Below are 18,549 nucleotides of genomic sequence, written 5' to 3'. Positions count from 1 at the left end.
GGGACTGTTCTCCTTGGGGGGAAAAAAGAGGATTAAGAGGAAATTTGATAGAGACGCTCAAAATCATGAGAGGCGTGGACAGAGTAGATTGGACAAACTGTTCCCCCCCCCCCCCCCCCCCCAAAATCCATGCCCTTCTTTACTGGAGCGCCATGTTTGAATCCTTCCAATCAGGTTTCCACCCCCTGCCACAGTACCAGAACTGCTCTTCTCAAAGTCACAAATGTCATCTTTGCCACAAATCACATGGGATAAACAAGCCCTCCTCATCCTTCTCAACCTGTCAGCAGCTTTTGACATTGTTGACCACGCCATTCTGTCCCAACACCTCCACAATTATCTATTTCAGTAGAACTACATACACCCTGTTTATTTCTTAATTATCCAATCATATCCAGAGAAGCACCTGCAATGGCTTCTTTTCCTGCTCCCATACGATTACCCCTGGAATCCTCTCCTATTTCTCATTTACATGCTGCCCCTCGGTGTTATATCCAAAAACATAGCGTTAGTTTCCATACATCCCTTGACCCCCTCCACTGTCTAAATTGTCAGGCTGCTTGTCTGACATCCACTACTGGATGTGCAGAGATTTCCTCCAACTAAACATTGGGAGGGTGAAAGCCATTGTCTCAGGACCCCGTCACAAACTCTGCTGTATGGTCACAGACTCCATCCTCCTCCCTGACTGCGATTGAACCAGACTCTTTGCAAACTTGGGGGTTATATTTGACCCTGAGTTGCTCTTCCAACCATGTATCCACACCACGACCAAGATTGCCTCTGTAATATCTCCTGACTCCACCCCTCTCAACTAATCTGTTGCTGAAACCCTCATCCTTGGCTTTGTTAACTTTACACTTGACTATTCCAATGTGCTCCTTCCACATTCTACCCTTTTGTAAACTGGTCATTCGAAACTCTGCTGTCAGTATCCTAACTTACAGCAAGTCCCATTCACCCATTAGCTTTGTACTCGCTGACCTACAGAGGCTCCCAGTTTAGCAACATATTGATTTTAAAATTCTCATCTTTGTTTTCAAATCCCTTCATGGCCTGAGTCCTCTCTTTTTCTCTGTAATCTCATCTAGCCCTACAGCCCTCCAATATTAGCACTTTCCCAACTTTTGAGCATCCTCAGTTTTAATCCCTCTACCATTGATGGCTGTGCCTTCACCTGCCAAGGCCCAGAGCTCTGAATTTCCCTCCCTAAACCTCATTTTGGCTTTGTGTGCAATGGTGCTGTGACTGCTTAGCGAAATGCTAGCGGGGACAAGCATACAAAATAATGAAGTACTATCCTTCCATTTCACTTTCTATGCAACAATTTCTATGCACAAATTTTTGTGATTGAAAGACAAGTCACATTGAAAATGTTCTTTGTATTTGGGGATCCATATTGTACAAACAAGATTGGAAACGTTGCTTGCAGAAGCAATCAACCAGCAATAATAACGGCAGCATATTCTCACCAGCTGTACTTCCCCACATCCATTGCAAATCATTGTACATGTAACTTCAGGTAATGTATCAATGAGTTTCAGTAGTCTTTTTAATTCTGTCGGTAAACATTGCTGGTACCATATTTTCATGCTGAGTTGTTGGTGGCTAATTTGAGGATGACAGTTTTTCCCTTTAACTATTACTTAATTGGTATTTGTGTTTACATGTGTTTTACCTTCAAAGTCAAGGGAAATCCCAGTTGCCCTGATCTGATTATGTTTTGCATTTTCAGATAGCACGTCACGTGCAGAAATTAATTAGTGTAGTTATTACTGTAATTTTAACCCTATGCAAATAAAACTCAAGTACAGTAGTTAGTTTTTTTTCCCATCAGTTCATTGCTCCGTCTTTTCCCTCTTTCAAACCCTTCACATTTTTTTCTTATTTCATGAATCATCTTATACATTTTGCAAGTAGAAACATATTGCAAAACTTGGCTATAAATTAGTCTGTTTTTGTTTTGGATTTCCAGCATCCGCAGTTTTTTGCTTTTATGCTTTTGTCTCAATTTCGTTCTTCCTTCCTCTAACACTCAGTGATGTGACCATGTCCTTTTTTTGTTTTTTTTATTCTTTCGTGGGATGTTGGTGTTGTTGGCAAGGCCAGCACTTGTTGCCCATCCCTAATTGCACTTAAACTAAGAGGCTTGCTTAGGCCATTTCAGGAGGGCAGTTAAGAGTTACCTACGTTGCTATGCGACTTCAGACCAGGTAAAGGGCATTAGAGATAGTTGTTATGGTCACCACTACTGAGACTAGCTTTATAATCAAGCTTTATTAATAAAATTTAAATTCCGTCAGCTGCTGTGGTGGGATTTCTGGATTACAAGTCCAACGACATTACCACTGCACCACCATCACCCCGTTCACAGGATCCAAGCTGGTTGGTGAAGCCGAAACCAAGACACAGAGCTTTTCTTTTATTGAGAGTGTTTCTTGACTTGTTCAGTCACACTGCTCTCCTCCCACGCAACCCAGTATCCCAGCAATTCCCTATTTTATATGCTCTTCTGAGTATCAATAAGATAAACTGACTAACAAATAAACTGATGAACAAATTAGCATCCTCTTAAAGGGGCACTGTAACAGAAAGACAAAACTTTAAAGGAAATGTATCAGATTAAATTAAAATAATGTTCCCAGAGCTGATTCTGCACTCCAGCCCCTGTGGCACCCACCAGTAACAGAAAATTTCAACCATACCGGCAGACATCGCATGCTGCCTCTGCAGGGACATCAAGGAGCGAATGTAGCCATGGAATATGGGCAGATAGTCGGGTCTGATGAGTCCCTCCACAGCCCACTGCCCGAACCTAATAATAGCCACATTGGCCAGGCTCACGAGTAGACCCACAAGGCAGTGCTCCGATCTGCCTTTCTTCTCCCCCCCCCGCCCCCTGCAGCAGGTAGCCAAGGATCAGGAGGGTGGGGCTGAAGTGCAACCAGAATTTGAGAAGCAGTCTCCTCCTCAAATAGTCAAAAAGGGGCTCGCACAATCTATGTAAACATGGGTCACTTATTCCTTAGGGCCACCGAAAAGACAAGTGGCCTGGCTGTCCATGAACCACGTCTTTTGTTGCACAGGACTGCTGCATGCAACATCCTACACACCAAAATCCCAATGGTAAAGGGATTGAGAGAGCCTTTCACTGGGAGCTCCTGCCACCTCCAGGACTAAATGACAGAGCATGTTGGGACAGTTGACAAGGAAATGAAGGGTGTGCAGCGGTGGCCTGTACAATTAGTGAATCACTTGGGCTTTTACAATACTGATGTTAGTTTCATGGTCGCCACTACTGAGATTAGCTTTATATTCCAGATTTATTAATTGAATTCAAATTCCACCAACTGCTGTAGTGGGCTTTGAAACCATGCCCCCAGAACATTAGCCTGGGCCTGCTGGATTACTAGTCCTGTGACATTGCCACTGCGCCACCATCTCCCCTGTTAATAGGATCGAAGCCAGTTGGTGAAGCTGAAACCAAGATACAGAGCTTTTCTCAAGAGAGTTTATTGACTTGTTCAGCCTCACAGTTTTCCTCCCGCACAACTCATGGCGGGATTTTCCGCACCCGCCCACTGCCATGATATTCCAGTCCTGCCACAAGCCAATGGACTTCTGGCTGGGGCGCTGCCTCGCTCACGGCGGGGCTGGAAAATCCCCGCCCCAGTATCCCAGTTATCCCCTATTTATATGTGCTCAAAGGCAATTAATACCCATTACCTGTTTCTCTTAACCTTAACAATGTAAGTGACATTAACAAAGCTTAACCATGTCATTGATAAGACATTGACCATCCCTGCTTTGTTAATATGTAAAAATTCAACCAAACAGGAAGTTTGTAAATCGATACATGTAAACTATCAACGGACAACTATATTTGAGTATTGCTGAAACAAGAGACTCATCAGGGTACTTCACAAGAATACCAATATAAGGGGAAAATAACAATTTATACTGTATGCGAAGAGAGTGCTGATAAGTTGGCAAGTGGACTCTGGTAGAGACGTTGCCATGGAGAATGCACCAGTGATGGTGACTGACAGTTAACTGCCAAGCATTATTTGAAATTTAAACTGGGCAGCTTGACCCTGATTGGTCAAGGCATTGTCCTGAGGCATAAGTCAGCGAATGGCTGTCACTTATTTTGTTTAGCTGCAATAGGGGCAATGTATGTACATGTTCTTTGTCTGCAAATAACAGGGCCCTGTGTATTAATATATGTAGCTTCCAGTACATGCAAATGTGCCACACTGCAAGTCCGACTGGCAATCTTAAATTAGTTGTCAGCGTAATTCTTAGCACACTGAGGATTATTTAGTAAATGTTGTCCAGCTGCAGAATCACATCTAATGTTGGACTGTGTTTTGAGTTTCACAAGTGCGGGCTGGTTGAGTGTGGTCTGTACCTTGTCCATTGCCAACAGCGGCTGGGATATACTGTTTGATATGATCTGTCAGTGTTTGTGACACAGGACCTAGCATCACACGCACTGAAATTCATATACCACATTACTCATTTGTGTGATAGGCAGAACAACTTTTTGGCTTGACGGAAGCATCCTGTTTGTGACAAATACCACTCGTTGCTACATCATAGTAGCAGCGTGAAACAGGCTCAAACTTTTGAGATACCTTGCCTTTCCGGGGTAATCGGAGGCAGACTAGGCACTTTCATGTCTGAAAGTGACAGCCTTAGGTCCGTTCGTTAGTTTGTGTGATATATAGCATGAAATGATCTGATCAGGGTAGCCATTATCCTCAGAGTCCACTTGCCAACCAATCCGTACGCGCCTCACATACAGTATAAATTGCTGTTTTCCCCTTGTATTGATATTCTTGCGAAGTGTCCTGATGAGTGCAAGACAAAAAGCTTTGACATGTCTTTTTTCAGCAATACTCAAGTTCTGTCCTACCAAACGATGCAACTATATTTTTTAAGTCCAGTCAAATGTATTGTCCTGCAAGGCATTAAGTTGTTTGTGGTCTTAACTAAAACTGAATATAGTACCAATGAAAACTGACCATGGCCTTTTCAAGATCCTAATTCTTAATGTACTGGTGGAACTTAGCTGACTAATTCAGGAACCTTTTATTTAGCCTCTGATTTTAAGTAGGTTGATTTTGAAATAGTGAAAAATAGCTCCTTCATTCAGTTCTCATGAAATCACTAAGTGAACCATGTATTTGTACAATGTTGTACTGTTACATGGGAGAGGTACTTGGATTTATGCTGCTACTTACCATTCCTCACATCTCAAACTGCTTCCCAAGAATAATGAGTATGCCTCATTAATGAAGATTCAGCATTGGGCTATTTTCCAATTCAGCAGTCAACAGTAATAAATATAATGTATTAATATCTTGGCTTCATAGAATTATTCAATAAATCATTTGAGAAAATACACAACTGTCCACCTTTAGTTGAAATCTGACTTGGAGTATAGTTCAGTATTGGTAAGCAAAACGATACAAGTTAATACTTAAGCCCTCATCGATGGACTTTTATCAGATATTATGCCTCATCAAATCTGGATGTGCCAGAACAAATTTTTTTTGAACTGAAGTCTGCCAAATGTACCGTTTTTCCAATCAGTGAAACAAAGAGGGATGAGCTGGGAGTAAGCCTAACTATCCATGAAATTACAGAAGAAATTGCCCAGATATTTGCAGTTGCTGAAAATATCTATTGCATTTTGAGCATTCCCCATCACATGTTATCATTACATGTTTTTGAAACAATTGCTATCAATGCGCTCGACTTAAGTGTTGAGGCAGTTATGCTCTATGGCTGAGCTAGTGCTGTTGAATACCACAGCAGTCTGTTTCCTGCTTTCCCTTTTTAGCTCAACAGCAGTCTCCCAATTTGTAGTCCAAGAGCAGATAGCATTGTAATGAGACAGCACAACAAAATGGCTAATGTTCATACTACTGTCTGGAAATGTGAGCTGTCTACTCGCAGGGGACTGCGGAAGTGCACAATGAATTGGTGTGTTTGTAATGGTGGCTAATGCATTCCAGTAGCAGTATCAGCTGTTTGACCAATACAAGTTCTTTGTTTTTTTTTTAGGGTTTCAATATATACAAAGCATTTTTCATAGGCAGTGAGTGACATGGTGTAATCTAAGTATGCTTACCTAATGATGTTGCCCTGCTAGAGAGTTTACCTATTGCAACAATTGAGTCTAAATGTCTCCATTGTTGTAGATCTTAGCTGCCCTTAAATATACTTAACTGGAAAGGGAAATTGCAAATTTATTTTCAATAATTGGTGGCTGTTCTTCCTCCAACTGGATGCAGAAAACAGAATTTATAAGACCAAGACCTTTTGTGTTCATGGGTCCTGTTAAATGGAGCCTTTAAGTTTGTGTCTAAGGACAAAAGATTTGGGGAAACCTGATAGAGCAGCTTGTAAACAGAATGCAGCAGTAATTTGGGGAGAGTGCGAAGTAGTGGATAAATAGTAAGTAGCGTGTTTTTATCAGGCTGAAATTTAACATGTTTTTCTTGCTTTAAAACTGCAAGTCAGTGGCAGTTCGCAGTCGATAAGAGGGAACCTAGCTAGATCTTAATTATGGCTGGCTACTGACATTCTAGTTGTAACAAGGTGCTTGTTAAAGTTACATACATCAGAGCTGAGTGTATCTGATAAACAGAGTGGCTTGTAGACTGTAGCAATGGGTATTTGGTACAGGGGTGATGGGGAGGTCGTGGAAGTGGGAGGTAAGGAGATGCTAAGAGCTTTAAACCAAGGAAAAACAGTAAATATATAAATACCTTGAGTGGAGTATAAGTGCCAGCATGGGCTGGTTTTGCTGAATGACCTGTTTGTGCAGTATATTTCGGGCATTAGGAAGGAAGTTAAAAGGTGATGCTCTCTGAATTACTCCCAGTGTCATGTGCAAATGAGTACTGGAATATTAAGAAAAAAGGGTAAATGAGACGTGGAGAGAATGGTGCAGGAGGAATGGCTTCAGATTTCTGGGGGATTGGGACCTATATTGGGACAGAAGGAACCTGTTCAAGGTGTTTGGGATACACCTCAACAAAGCTGGGACCAATGTCCTTGTGGGAAGATGATTCGTGCTGTGGGGAAGGGTTTAAACTGATTTGTCAGGAAATGTGTGTCAGGATGAAACAAGAGAGAGGAAAAACAAGGCACACAGAAACTGAGAGAGACGAATAGCAATGCAGTGTAGAATAGCTCAGAAATAGGAATGATCAGACAAGGCAAATGCAGAGCAGCCAAAGATCAGTTCGGAGTGCATGTATGTAAATACACATACCGTGGTAAATAAAATTGGTGAACTGCAAACACATGGGACATAGTGGCAGTAACAGAGACCTGCCTCAAAGAAGGAGAGGATTGGAAACTTTGTATCCCTGAACACAAGGTATTCAGGAAAGATGGAATAGGAAAAAAATTGAGTATTTACCAAATAAACCAGTATAGCATTGGAGCAGGATGGTGCAGTCTTAGGGGCCAAGGTCAGGGGTAGAGGAGTTATTACTCTACTGGGTGCATATTATGGGCCACCAAATAGCCAGAAGGAAATAGAGAAGCAAAGTTGCAGGCAAGCTACAAAAAGGTGCAAGAACCACAGAGTAATCATAATGGGGTCTTTCAATTTTATTTTAATAGACTTGGGGGGCTGGGGTGGGGAAGCATGGTAAAGGGCAAAGAGGGGGAGAAATTCCTGAAATGTGCACAGAAGAACTTTCTTGGACAGTGTTTCCAGGCCAACGAGAAAGGAAGCAGTGCTGTATCGAGTTCTGGGAAATGAAATTGGGCAAGTGGAGAATATTTCAGTGGGGAACTATTTAGGCAACAGCGATCATGGTACCATCGGATTTAGAATAGTTTGAAAGAATGGAAAAAGGACAAGATCCAATCAAGTGTAAAAATACTTGGAGGGCTAACTTCAATGAGTTGAAGAGAGACCTGACACCTTGGAATCAAAAATTAGGAGGCAAAACAGAAATTGAACAATTGGAGGACTTCAAAAAAGACTGCTTGTCAATGGGATAGGTAAAGACTACAAGGTCAAGGTTGAAGATGTTTTGCAACCGCAGTGTTTAGCTTTCTTTAGTGTCCACTTAGCTCCTTCACCAATCTGTTGTGATTGTAAAGGTTATTCTCCGTGCTGCATTTAAGTTTCATTTTCTCTTCCATTTATTGACCATTGCATTGTAATTGAATTTATATTTGTTATATACTGCAACAGTTTTGTATGGATATAAAAGTTTATTGGCTCTATTTTTATAAAGAAATGGAGCACTGTCTTCAGAAATTCATTGTAGATTCATGCTTAGTCGAGATATATTTCATTTATTTGGGGTGAAAGTTGAGCAGCTGGCTGCCTTGTTCCATTGTGACTGTTCCCCAGAGTGCATTTAAAACAGAAACTCACAACTGATGCATTGTTCTGAATACACTAAACAGCCAGTAGACTGCACAAATGCCCCTCTTATACACAGTAAGAAATGCAGATGATTAAATTAGTCATTTGTATTTCAAATATAAGAAACACATAGAAATGCTGTGTGTCATCGCAGCATGAAATCAAACTTTTCTATTTTAACACAGTTGAACTTTAATTGGGAGGAAGAAGAATAATGATTCATATTTGTGTGTTGGAAAGGCGTGTTGCATTTGCTCAAAGTTGGTTGCTAATCTTTAATGTTGGTATAGAATTTTGGCAAGTGACAAATGCACCACACATTTTTAATGTCTTTTTTAAATGCTGCTATACATTTCTGACTGTAAAAAGCCATTGGGCACTGAGTAATGGTCATTTACAGCCAGAGAAGTGTATTGCTGCATTTAACAAATCTGTGCCTATTTTAGTGTCACACTTAAAGCAGCAGAATACCTACAGTCTTTGTAACATTGCTTTTGTAGTTAAGTAACTGACGGTCATATTCCTCTTTTATTGGAGTTTCTTTCATGTATTTCCCTATTAGGAGAATTATTACCCCCTTGATGAGCTTCCTACCACACATCCACCCCATCATCAAAATTGCCTATTTCCGCTTTTAATGTCACCAACTTTCCCTTGCTTTAGCTTTTCTGCTGCTAAAACCCTCATCTGCCCCTTTCTTAGCTCCAGACTTGATTATGCCAACTCAGTCTTGACCAACCTCCCACCTTCTACCTTGAAGTCATTCAAAACTCTGCCCATGTCCTAACTCACGTCAAGTCCCACTCACCCATCTCTCCTATACTCACTGATGTACGTTGACTTGAGCAATGTCTCAATTTTAAAAATTTTCATCCTTGTTTTCAAATCCCTCCGTGGCCTCACCCTTCTCTGTCTAATCTTCTTCAGCCTGCCAATTCCCCGGACTGCCCCACCAAGATTTCTGTGCTCTGCCAATTCTGGCTTCTTCAGCAATCCCACTTTTAGTTATTCCACCATTGGTGGCCATGCCTTCAGCTGCTAGGCCTAAAACTCTGAAATTCCTTCAAGCCTTCACAACTCTACCCCTCTCTCTCCTTCAAGGCACTCCTTAAAACTTGTCTCTGGCCTGGTATATCTTTATATGCTAAAATGAAATCAAAATACTGGGGATTCTGGAAATGTGAAATAAAAACAGACGATTCAGCACTGCCTGAAAGCAAGAATGTGGGAACAAGATACAGATGGGGGGAGGGGGGGTGGAGAAAAATGCAAAAACAAAGGACAGAGTTCATGGCCTGAAGTTGTTGAACTCCATGTTGAGTCCATAACGCTGTAAAGCACCTAATCAGAAGATGAGGCGTTGTTCTCCAGCTAGCGTTGGGCTTCACTAGAACATTGTAGCAGGCCGAGGACAGAAGAGTGAACATGAGAGCTGGACGGTGGATTGAAATAGCAAGTGACCTAAATGTCAGGGTCATGCTTGCGGACTGAGCAAAAGTGTTCCACAAAGCAGTCACCCAGGCTGCATTTTTGTCTCCCTATTGTGGAGGGGACCACATTGTGAGCAGCGAATGCAGTAGTCTAAATTGAAATTGCAAGTAAATCGCTGCTTCACTTTGAAGGAGTGCTTGGGGCCTTGGGATGGTGAGGAGCGAGGAGGTAAAGGGGCAAGTATTACACCTCCTGCGATTGCATGGGAAGGTGCCGTGGGAAGGGCATGAGGTGCTGGGGGTGATAGATGAGTGGGCCAGGATGTGACGGAGGGAACGGTCCCTTCGGAATGCTGGCAGGAGAGGGGAGATGTGTATGGTGATGGCATCGTGCTGGAGTTGGCAGAAATGGTGGAGGATGATCCTTTGAATGTGGCAGCTGATGGGGTGGAAAGTGAGGACAAGGGGCACTCTACCGTGGTTCTGGGATGGAGGGGCAAGGTGAAGGCAGAAGTGCGGGAAATGAGTCACACGTAGTTGAGGGTCCTGCCAGTGCCACTCTGTATCTTTGTTCCTATATTTTTGCTTTCAGACAGCACTGACCCCTTTCCATGACCTTCTGTTTTGCCCCATCTACGCCCGGCAGTTCCCCTTTTCAACAGCATAAAACTCATCACATTTCTACTTCTCTCCAGTTTCAAAGAAGAGTCACGTTGGATTCAACGTTAACTCTATTTCTTTCTGCACAGATGCTGCCAGACCTGCTGAGTTTTTCCAGAATTTTCTGTTTTTATCTCTTTACATAGCTCTGCGTTGACTTTTCTTCTGTAACTCTCATGTAATGTGCCTTGCGACATTTTATTACATTAACGTTGCTATAGGAGTGCAAGTGCTTGTTTTTCACTATTAGTACATTGATAATTCGCTGGCCTTTGCTGAGCATTGGCTTGGCCTGGCAATAAAATGATGAACACTAGCTATTTGTTTGTGGCCAATGCATGGATTGTTAGATAACCACAAATAATTTGAGAATAAAAGTTTAATTGTTGAAATTGAATGACTGTAATTTGGTATTTTATAGTACAAGTTCGAATCTTTGGTGCTTGTGTATTAAGTCTGATAGAAAAGCTTACAAAGATCAATTTTCTTTTGTCTGGTATAATTGGATTTTTTCTGCTTAGTGGTTTAGTTGACATCCATAGCTGAGCACAGTCATTTGATGAGCAGGGGAGATGACACTGGGATATGAAGGAATCAACTTGAACAAAAATCAAATTGGCAGAATGCATGACGTTGCACATTACCTGCATTATCTAATTGCTTTAATTGCAGCTAGGAAATTACTATTCAATGCCCATTGGTCATGTAGTAAAATATATTGCAGTATATTTAGATGCTAGACAATAAATCCTTTATCTTGTGTCTCTGGGTGCTGTTTCTCAGAATTGCAATGTACCAATGTGATACAGTATTCTTTTTCAGACACATTCTTTTTCAGACACATGACAAGTTTTTCATATTCATGTTGCCTTGTCATAGAATGTACTCTTCAAAGGTGTATGTGTCACACTCGTCTGCACTTTTGAGATTGCATCACAGAAAATCTGCAGATCATAATGGTTGCAAATCTGTCTGGGTTGCTAAACAGGATGAGAGCACTCTACTTTTCACGGGCCGTTTGGATGTATAAGCTTCAAGTTCAGTGGTCACAAAAATTTGCATTTTTTTCATGCTCTTGGTACTTGCCATCTGATTTAAGATTTACCCAATAAGGCAATTACTATCGATAGCCCTTTACAAACTTCTAAGCCACAAAACTCAAACGTGACAGACTAGCAGATAAGAAATTTCAATGAGTTGCCTGGGCTCCTTGGATAAAATGGTCGAGGCTCATGGGCTGGTTAAAGCCCACAGGCCAGAGAGTGAACATTTCTGATCCTAAAGATCTGAGCAATTAACAGAAAAACATATTTTGCTTAAAAATGTATCCCCCGCCCCCCCTTCTCACTTGCTTCCCATCACAAATTGTGAAATTTTGTTTTTCCATTTCTTTACATGAGAGCAGACAGCAGGAACTAGCCATAAGCTAATAAAAGAAAGGCTTTGTGCTGGGCTGTCAGGTTCTATAGTTCAGATTATGTCTTTGACCAGTTGTTGAAGTTTCTTGGCTTGAATTGAAATAACACCCTTATTTTTTTTAAAAGAGAGAGCATGTCTCTATAAAAGCCAATCATACTTGCAAGTATTTCATCCAGTTTTAGGAGCTCAATGGCCACTTACAGCTCTCCAGTTTATGCATCTGGACTGCTTAGTTGGTGACCATGGGCACACTAAGTATAGTGTCAGACAAAAAGTGCTGGAAGAGTTCTCTGTATTGTGTTACTAAGCCTGGCTCCATTATCCCAATGATAGAATCTACAATACCATTTGACAAGGGAGCCAGCCTTACTTCTGGTATAAAGTACTGCTTATGGTTTACTGGTGTAATACTATGGTAATTTCATTCCTAGAGGATGAACTTTTATGTGGATAATATATAGTGATTAAAATATTTACACAGTTTTATGTTTATCTTGGTGATTAACAGAGTCCTGTGGCTTTTGTGCAATCTATTTGTGTTTTGATGCCTTCTGCTTTGTCTTTCCATCAGCTTTATGCTGGAGCTGTCCTCGAAGTATGTGGATGAAAATTGGGAAGGTTCCCCCAAGTCCAGGGTAAGTGAATAAAACCACACCTCGTTTATACATTTGAGAAACAGTTATTTTAATTTTAATGTGTATAAATTTCAACTTTGAGCAGAAATCTTTCATTACAAGCTGTTAGGAATTTTTGAAATTGATTTTATGCTACCTTAGTGCAGTGGTTGAGTTGGAAGGTTACAATGCCCCTTTCTAGGGTGGATGTCTAGGCTGGCATGTTCTCCCTGTGTCCAAGGCAACATTCATCCCTCCATAAACACCATCAAAACTGATTACCCCTCTTGCTACTATTTCTGGAACCTTGCTTTGTGTAAATTAGCTAACACACTTGTAGCTCACAGTGACTGTATTCAAATGTAATTTACTGGCTGCAATTAACTTTCCTATGTACTAAGGGTATGATAGGCCCTAAGTTCCTTACTTTCTTCCTCATAGCATTTAATGGATACATTAAGAATCAGAATGGCTAACATAGGTTTTTAGAAAAGAATGGAACGCTCTGTATTGGAAGTGTCACTCGGGTAAAATCCTGGAGCTCCCTTCCCGCCAGGACTGGGTGTACCGACCAGATGGACTGCAGTGGTTGAAAAAGGCAGCTCGCCACCACCTCAGCCTCAAGGACAATTAGGGATGGGTAACAAATGCTGACCTTGCTCATGTCCCCTGAAAGAATTTAAAATGTTAAGATATGGACAAAATGTAAGTCCTAAAATCAAACACTTTCCATTCCTGCCATTTCTGGCAAGATGGCTGAAAATGCATTTGAAAAGTTGGACTATTAAGTAGATGTTTGAAGAGGACAGAGATGTGCCACATTAGAATGTTCTTAAATGTTTTCCACCATTGCAGTTTTCCTCATGTCATCTCTGGGTCTGTTGTCCACTAATTGAAAGAAGTGTTTGCCACGATCAGGCAGCAACTCCATTATCATTACATCATGCAACTGTCAGGAAAGTAGAAGATGAACGAGGTGAACCTTGAGCTTGTTTCACCTGGCAGGTCCTATGATCCTGTAATGTGGTTGGAGGAAATGCACCAGTGTACAGATGGGCTTTGTAAACTTTTAACAAAGTACCACCCAGGCCACTATTAGAGAAGATTAAAGAGCAAGGAATTAGCAGCGTGTCATAATGTAAATTAAAAACTGGCTAGAAGGGAGATGTACAGGAGAAGTTAAGGGTGGCTTCCGAATGGTTGAAAGTGAATAACAGTGTCCTACCGGATTCTGTTCTGAGACTACTTCTGTTCACTGTACATCAATGCTTTTGATATAGGATTAAAAAGACTTGTATTCAAACTTTCAGATTAGACTAAAATAAATGTGAGGACCAAAGGAAGTGGCAAAAGTATATTGGTAGAATGGGTAAATAAAGTGGGCGATGGGATTTGGTGTCAACAAATGTGACATAGTGTATTTTGTTTTCCTTCAAGATATGTAATGTATGTGTAATTATGCTTTGGGGAAAGGCTGGGTGATAAGAAAAAGCAGATGATTTTAGAAGATCAGGGTTGGGCAGAGCAGCTAAACACAGATCGTTTCCATTGGTGAAGGAATCTGAAATGAGGAAGCATGGATATAAATTGGAATATGAGAGACATAGGACACAGAAGGAAAAGCTTTTTCTTAGCTGTTTCTGTGTTTGAGGTCTGGCGCAAATATGCCTGGGCTAAACTAAACTCATTTCATCTTATTTGGACCAAATGCCTGACTTGTTTATACTGTAAGAAAATGACGCTATCTGAAGGTCAAACAAAGAAAACCGCAGATAAAAGCAAAATACTGCGGATGCTGGAAATCTGAAACAAAAACAAAAATACCTGGAAAAACTCAGGTCTGACAGCAACTGTGGAGAGGAATACAGTTGACGTTTCGAGTCTGAATGACTCCTCATCAGCACTAAGGAAATAGAGAAATGTGGTGAAATATAAGCTGGTAGAGGGGGGTGGGACAGGTAGAGCTGGATAGAGGGCCAGTGATAGGTGGAGACAAAGAAGAGATTGCCAAAGATGTCATAGACAAAAGGACAAAGGGATGTTGATGGTGGTGATATTATCTAAGGAATGTGCTAATGGGGACATTAAGGGTAGAAAGCAGGACAAGCTAGTGGCAGATGGCCCTAGTGGGGGTGTGGTGGGGGGAAGGGATCGAAATGGGCTAAAAGGTGGAGATAAAACAATTGATTGAAATAAATTTAAAAATAGGTGGGAAAAGAAAAATATATTTTTTTTAAATTATAAATTATTGGAAAAAGGGGGATCAGAAAGGGGGTGGGGTTGGAGGAAAGAGTTCATGATCTGAAGTTGTTGAACTCAATATTAAGTCCGGAAGGCTGTAAAGTGCCTAGTCGAAAGATGAGGTGCTGTTCCTCCAGTTTGCGTTTAGCTTCACTGGAACATTGCAGCAAGCCAAGGAGGGACACGTGGGCATGAGAGCAGGGTGCTATGTTAAAATGGCAAGTGACAGGGAGGTCTGCGTCATGCTTCCTCAAAGCGGTCACCCAGTCTGCGTTTGGTTCCCTCCAGGACACCCTGGTCCGCTCCTCCATCACCCCTGACACCTCAGCCCCCTCCCACGACACCTTCCCATGCAACCGCATGGTAAATTATTCCTTCTTCCATCCTAACACTTCCAGCCAAAGATTATTATAACCTCAATGCTGAAGCTGCCAGCAGATTTCTTGTTACACTCACGTAACTGTACTGCAAGAGGGACTTTCAGTTAGGAGTTGGGATATAATGTGGAAATTGTTTAATCAATTGAGACTTTGTGCATCAACTAAAATCTCCAAATAAGTTCTACAAGACTGCTTATACACTTATGACTGTGCCTTTGCGGCAGATTTGAAGAGGACTTTCAGTGAATGATTGATACGATTTGCAGTTTCGATTATTATCTAAGGGCCCTGCTATTAGTCTGCTTCCCCTACTTGATGTTAGTGACCCTGTCTTGTCACCAAATGTGGTATAAGGTGCAAAAGTGAAGCCTTTCAGTTGTTAAGGGTATCTTCTATACGGTGTTCATGTTTTCCATTCATACAGGAGATTGATCAAGGAGCAAATCTGCCTTATAGACCTTCAGTTTAATGGAAATCCTGATAGCCTGCTGATTCCAAACATGCATCGACAGTTAACCAAAAGCCACAAATGCTATCTGCAAGCCATCACTTCCTTATCGATTCTTGCGTCATCAGATAGTACACTTGCAAGATAACCGAACTCACCACGTTCATTTGAGTTTGGATTTGACAGTCGTGACCAGTGGCCTAATTTGGCATTCCAGGAGATGGCTGATGCATTATTTAAATCCTCTTCAGACTATTAGCAGGCCCTTCGATACCAATCGAAACTGCAAATCTTATCAATCATTCATTGAAAGTCCTCTTCAAATCTGCCGCAAAGGCACAGTCATAAGCGTATAAGCAGTCTTGTAGAACTTGTTTGGAGATTTTAGTTGATGCACAAAGTCTCAATTGATTAAACAATTTCCACATTGTAACCCAACTCCTACCTGAAAGTCCCTCTTGCAGTACAGTTACGTAAGAGTTGTGAGTAGAGCAGACCCCAATGGACATCCCTGTTTCCACATCATTTGAAGTGGGGAATCATTTGCACACAATACCATCATTGCATGCTCTGCCACACATCTCATTATGGAGCTGTTTTGGAACTGACAAAACCTTCTCTGGGCAACCAATTTTCACACAATTCTCCAGTATCCCAGTTGATCGACAATGATTCTATTAACTTGTTTGTGGATGGCAAATTCCATTTCTCAGTAATAAAATGTTAAAGAAATTGCAACATTTAGTACAATTATGTGCTTTTGAAAAAATTGCAGTGGCACATGTTTGGAACTCTCGCCTACATGAAGCAATAGATACTAACTTGCTTATTAATTTCAAATCAGTATTGACAGATTTTTGTTTTGTATTAAAGAATATGGAATCAAGGCAGGTAAATTAAGATATAGACCAACTATGATCTTATTGAATAAGTGGAAAAGGCTTAAAGGACTGAACAGCCTATTGTGTCCTGCTTTCATACATAGGCCTGTTTGTGTTGCATTTTGAATTTAATTGTCCACTCATTTTAGTGCAACCTTCATCATCTTAGGTTACCGATTTGCTAAAGTTCTGCTTCAAGATTGAAAATATGTCCTGCAGAAATGCAGATTATTTATGGTCTATTTCAGTCCTTTTTTAATTTAATGAATTATACAAGTAAATGGGTCTGTTAAAACCAGTATGGTCATATTTCTTCCCTCCCTCTACCCCACATCTTTCTCCCTCCCCAAGCTCCCCAATTTATATTGCGGCACCAGATACTGATTCCCATGTCCTGTCGAAACTTTCCAATTTTTATATGCGGGATGATTCCAAAGAAATTAGGTCCATCAGTTTGTCAATACTTAGTAGTGGTGTTTACCTTTCATTGACTGGGAAGCCAACAGTTATGAACCATCTTATGAGAATGCTTGAACATCCCTTGCCTAAAGGCTGCATCTGTCAGCAATCCCTTTTGTCTTTATGGCATTCTCAGAAAATTCCAATAAATTTGTAATGAGAGACATGCCTTTAATAAAGTTATACTGGCTTGAAATTATTGACGTTGCAAAACAAGAGCTTCAAATTAAATGTATCCTTCTTTAGACACCCACACTTTATCTTGCATTGTATATCACAAAATAGCTGTGGATCAGGAAGGCCATTTGATCCATCCTGGAAGATCATAACTCAGTTCATTGTAATGGCAGATTAGCCTCATGCCTTTTTACTACCCTACCTTTAATACAGGAACATCTCCCATAAGAAGCCCTGTAATTTAGTCTTGCTTCCAAACTATAAAGGTAAACAGCTGAACTTGCAACAGGTCCAACAATTGGATCTTAGTTGAGTTTAAATGCCATTGATGGGCCAATATGTACTCGTAACTTAAATAGGCCCAACCATCTTCAGCTGCTTCATCAATGACCTTCCACCATAAGGCCAGAAGTGGGTTGTTCGCTGATGATTGCATGATGTTTAGTACCATTCGTGACTCCTCAGGTACTGAAGCAGTCCGTGTCCAAATGTAGCAAGACCTGGACACTATTCAGGCTTGGGCTGACAAGTGGCAAGTAACATTCGTGCTACACAAGTGCCAGGCAATGACCATCTCCAACATGAGAGAATCTAACCATCGCCCCTTGACATTCACTGGCATTACCATCGCTGAATCCCCCACTATCCTGGGGGTTACCATTGACCAAAAACTGAACTGGAGCAGCCATATAAATATTGTGGCTGCAAGAGCAGGCCAGAAACTAGGAATCCTGCAGTGAGTAACTCCCCTCCTGACTCCCCAAAGCCTGTCCACCATCTACAAGATACAAGTGTGATGGAATACTCTCCACTTGCCTGGATGAATGCAGCTCCAACAACACTCAAGAAGCTTGACACTATGCAGGACAAAGCAGCCCACTTGATTGGCACCTCTTTCACAAACATTCACTGCCTCCACCACCAATGAACAGTGGCAACAGTGTGTACCATCTGCAAGATGCACTGCAGAAACTCACCAAGGTTCCTTAGGCAGCATCTTCCAAACCCACGACCACTACCATCTAGAAGGACAAGGGCAGCAGACACATGGGAACACCACCAACTGGAAGTTCCTCTCCAAGCCACCCATCGTCCTGACTTGGAAATATATTGCCGTTCCTTCACTGTTGCTGGGTCAAAATCCTGGAACTCCCCACCCTCCCCCAACAGCACTGTGAGTGTACCTACACCACGTGGACTGCAGGGGTTCAAGAAGGCAGCTCACCACCACATTCTTGAGGGCAATTAAGGATGGGCAATAAATGCTGGCCTAGCCAGTGATGCCCATAGCCCCATGAATGAATTAAAAAATTGGCATAACCCCATCCACACTTAGAACGTTACTTCCTCAAAACAGGCCTTTTTTGTTATGACTGGAGATGCTGCTTACCAGTGCAGTGCCAGGAGTATTATGCCTTTGAATGAAAGTACCAATT

General features: G+C 41.5%; 1 protein-coding gene across 1 annotated transcript in view; it reads left to right on the top strand.

Annotated features, from left to right (window-relative positions):
* selenof (selenoprotein F) overlaps positions 1-18,549 on the top strand; it is a 55,351-nt gene that overhangs the window by 20,555 nt on the left and 16,247 nt on the right. Inside the window, exon 3 of the mRNA XM_078560741.1 lies at positions 12,485-12,548. Coding sequence (XP_078416867.1) covers positions 12,485-12,548 — 64 coding nt within the window. The remainder of the gene's footprint in view (positions 1-12,484; positions 12,549-18,549) is intronic.

Source organism: Cetorhinus maximus, chromosome 17, assembly GCF_964194155.1.
Source record: "Cetorhinus maximus chromosome 17, sCetMax3.hap1.1, whole genome shotgun sequence".
In the NCBI taxonomy this organism is placed as follows: Eukaryota; Metazoa; Chordata; class Chondrichthyes; order Lamniformes; family Cetorhinidae; genus Cetorhinus; species Cetorhinus maximus.
This window is presented reverse-complemented; position numbering and strand designations above follow the sequence as displayed.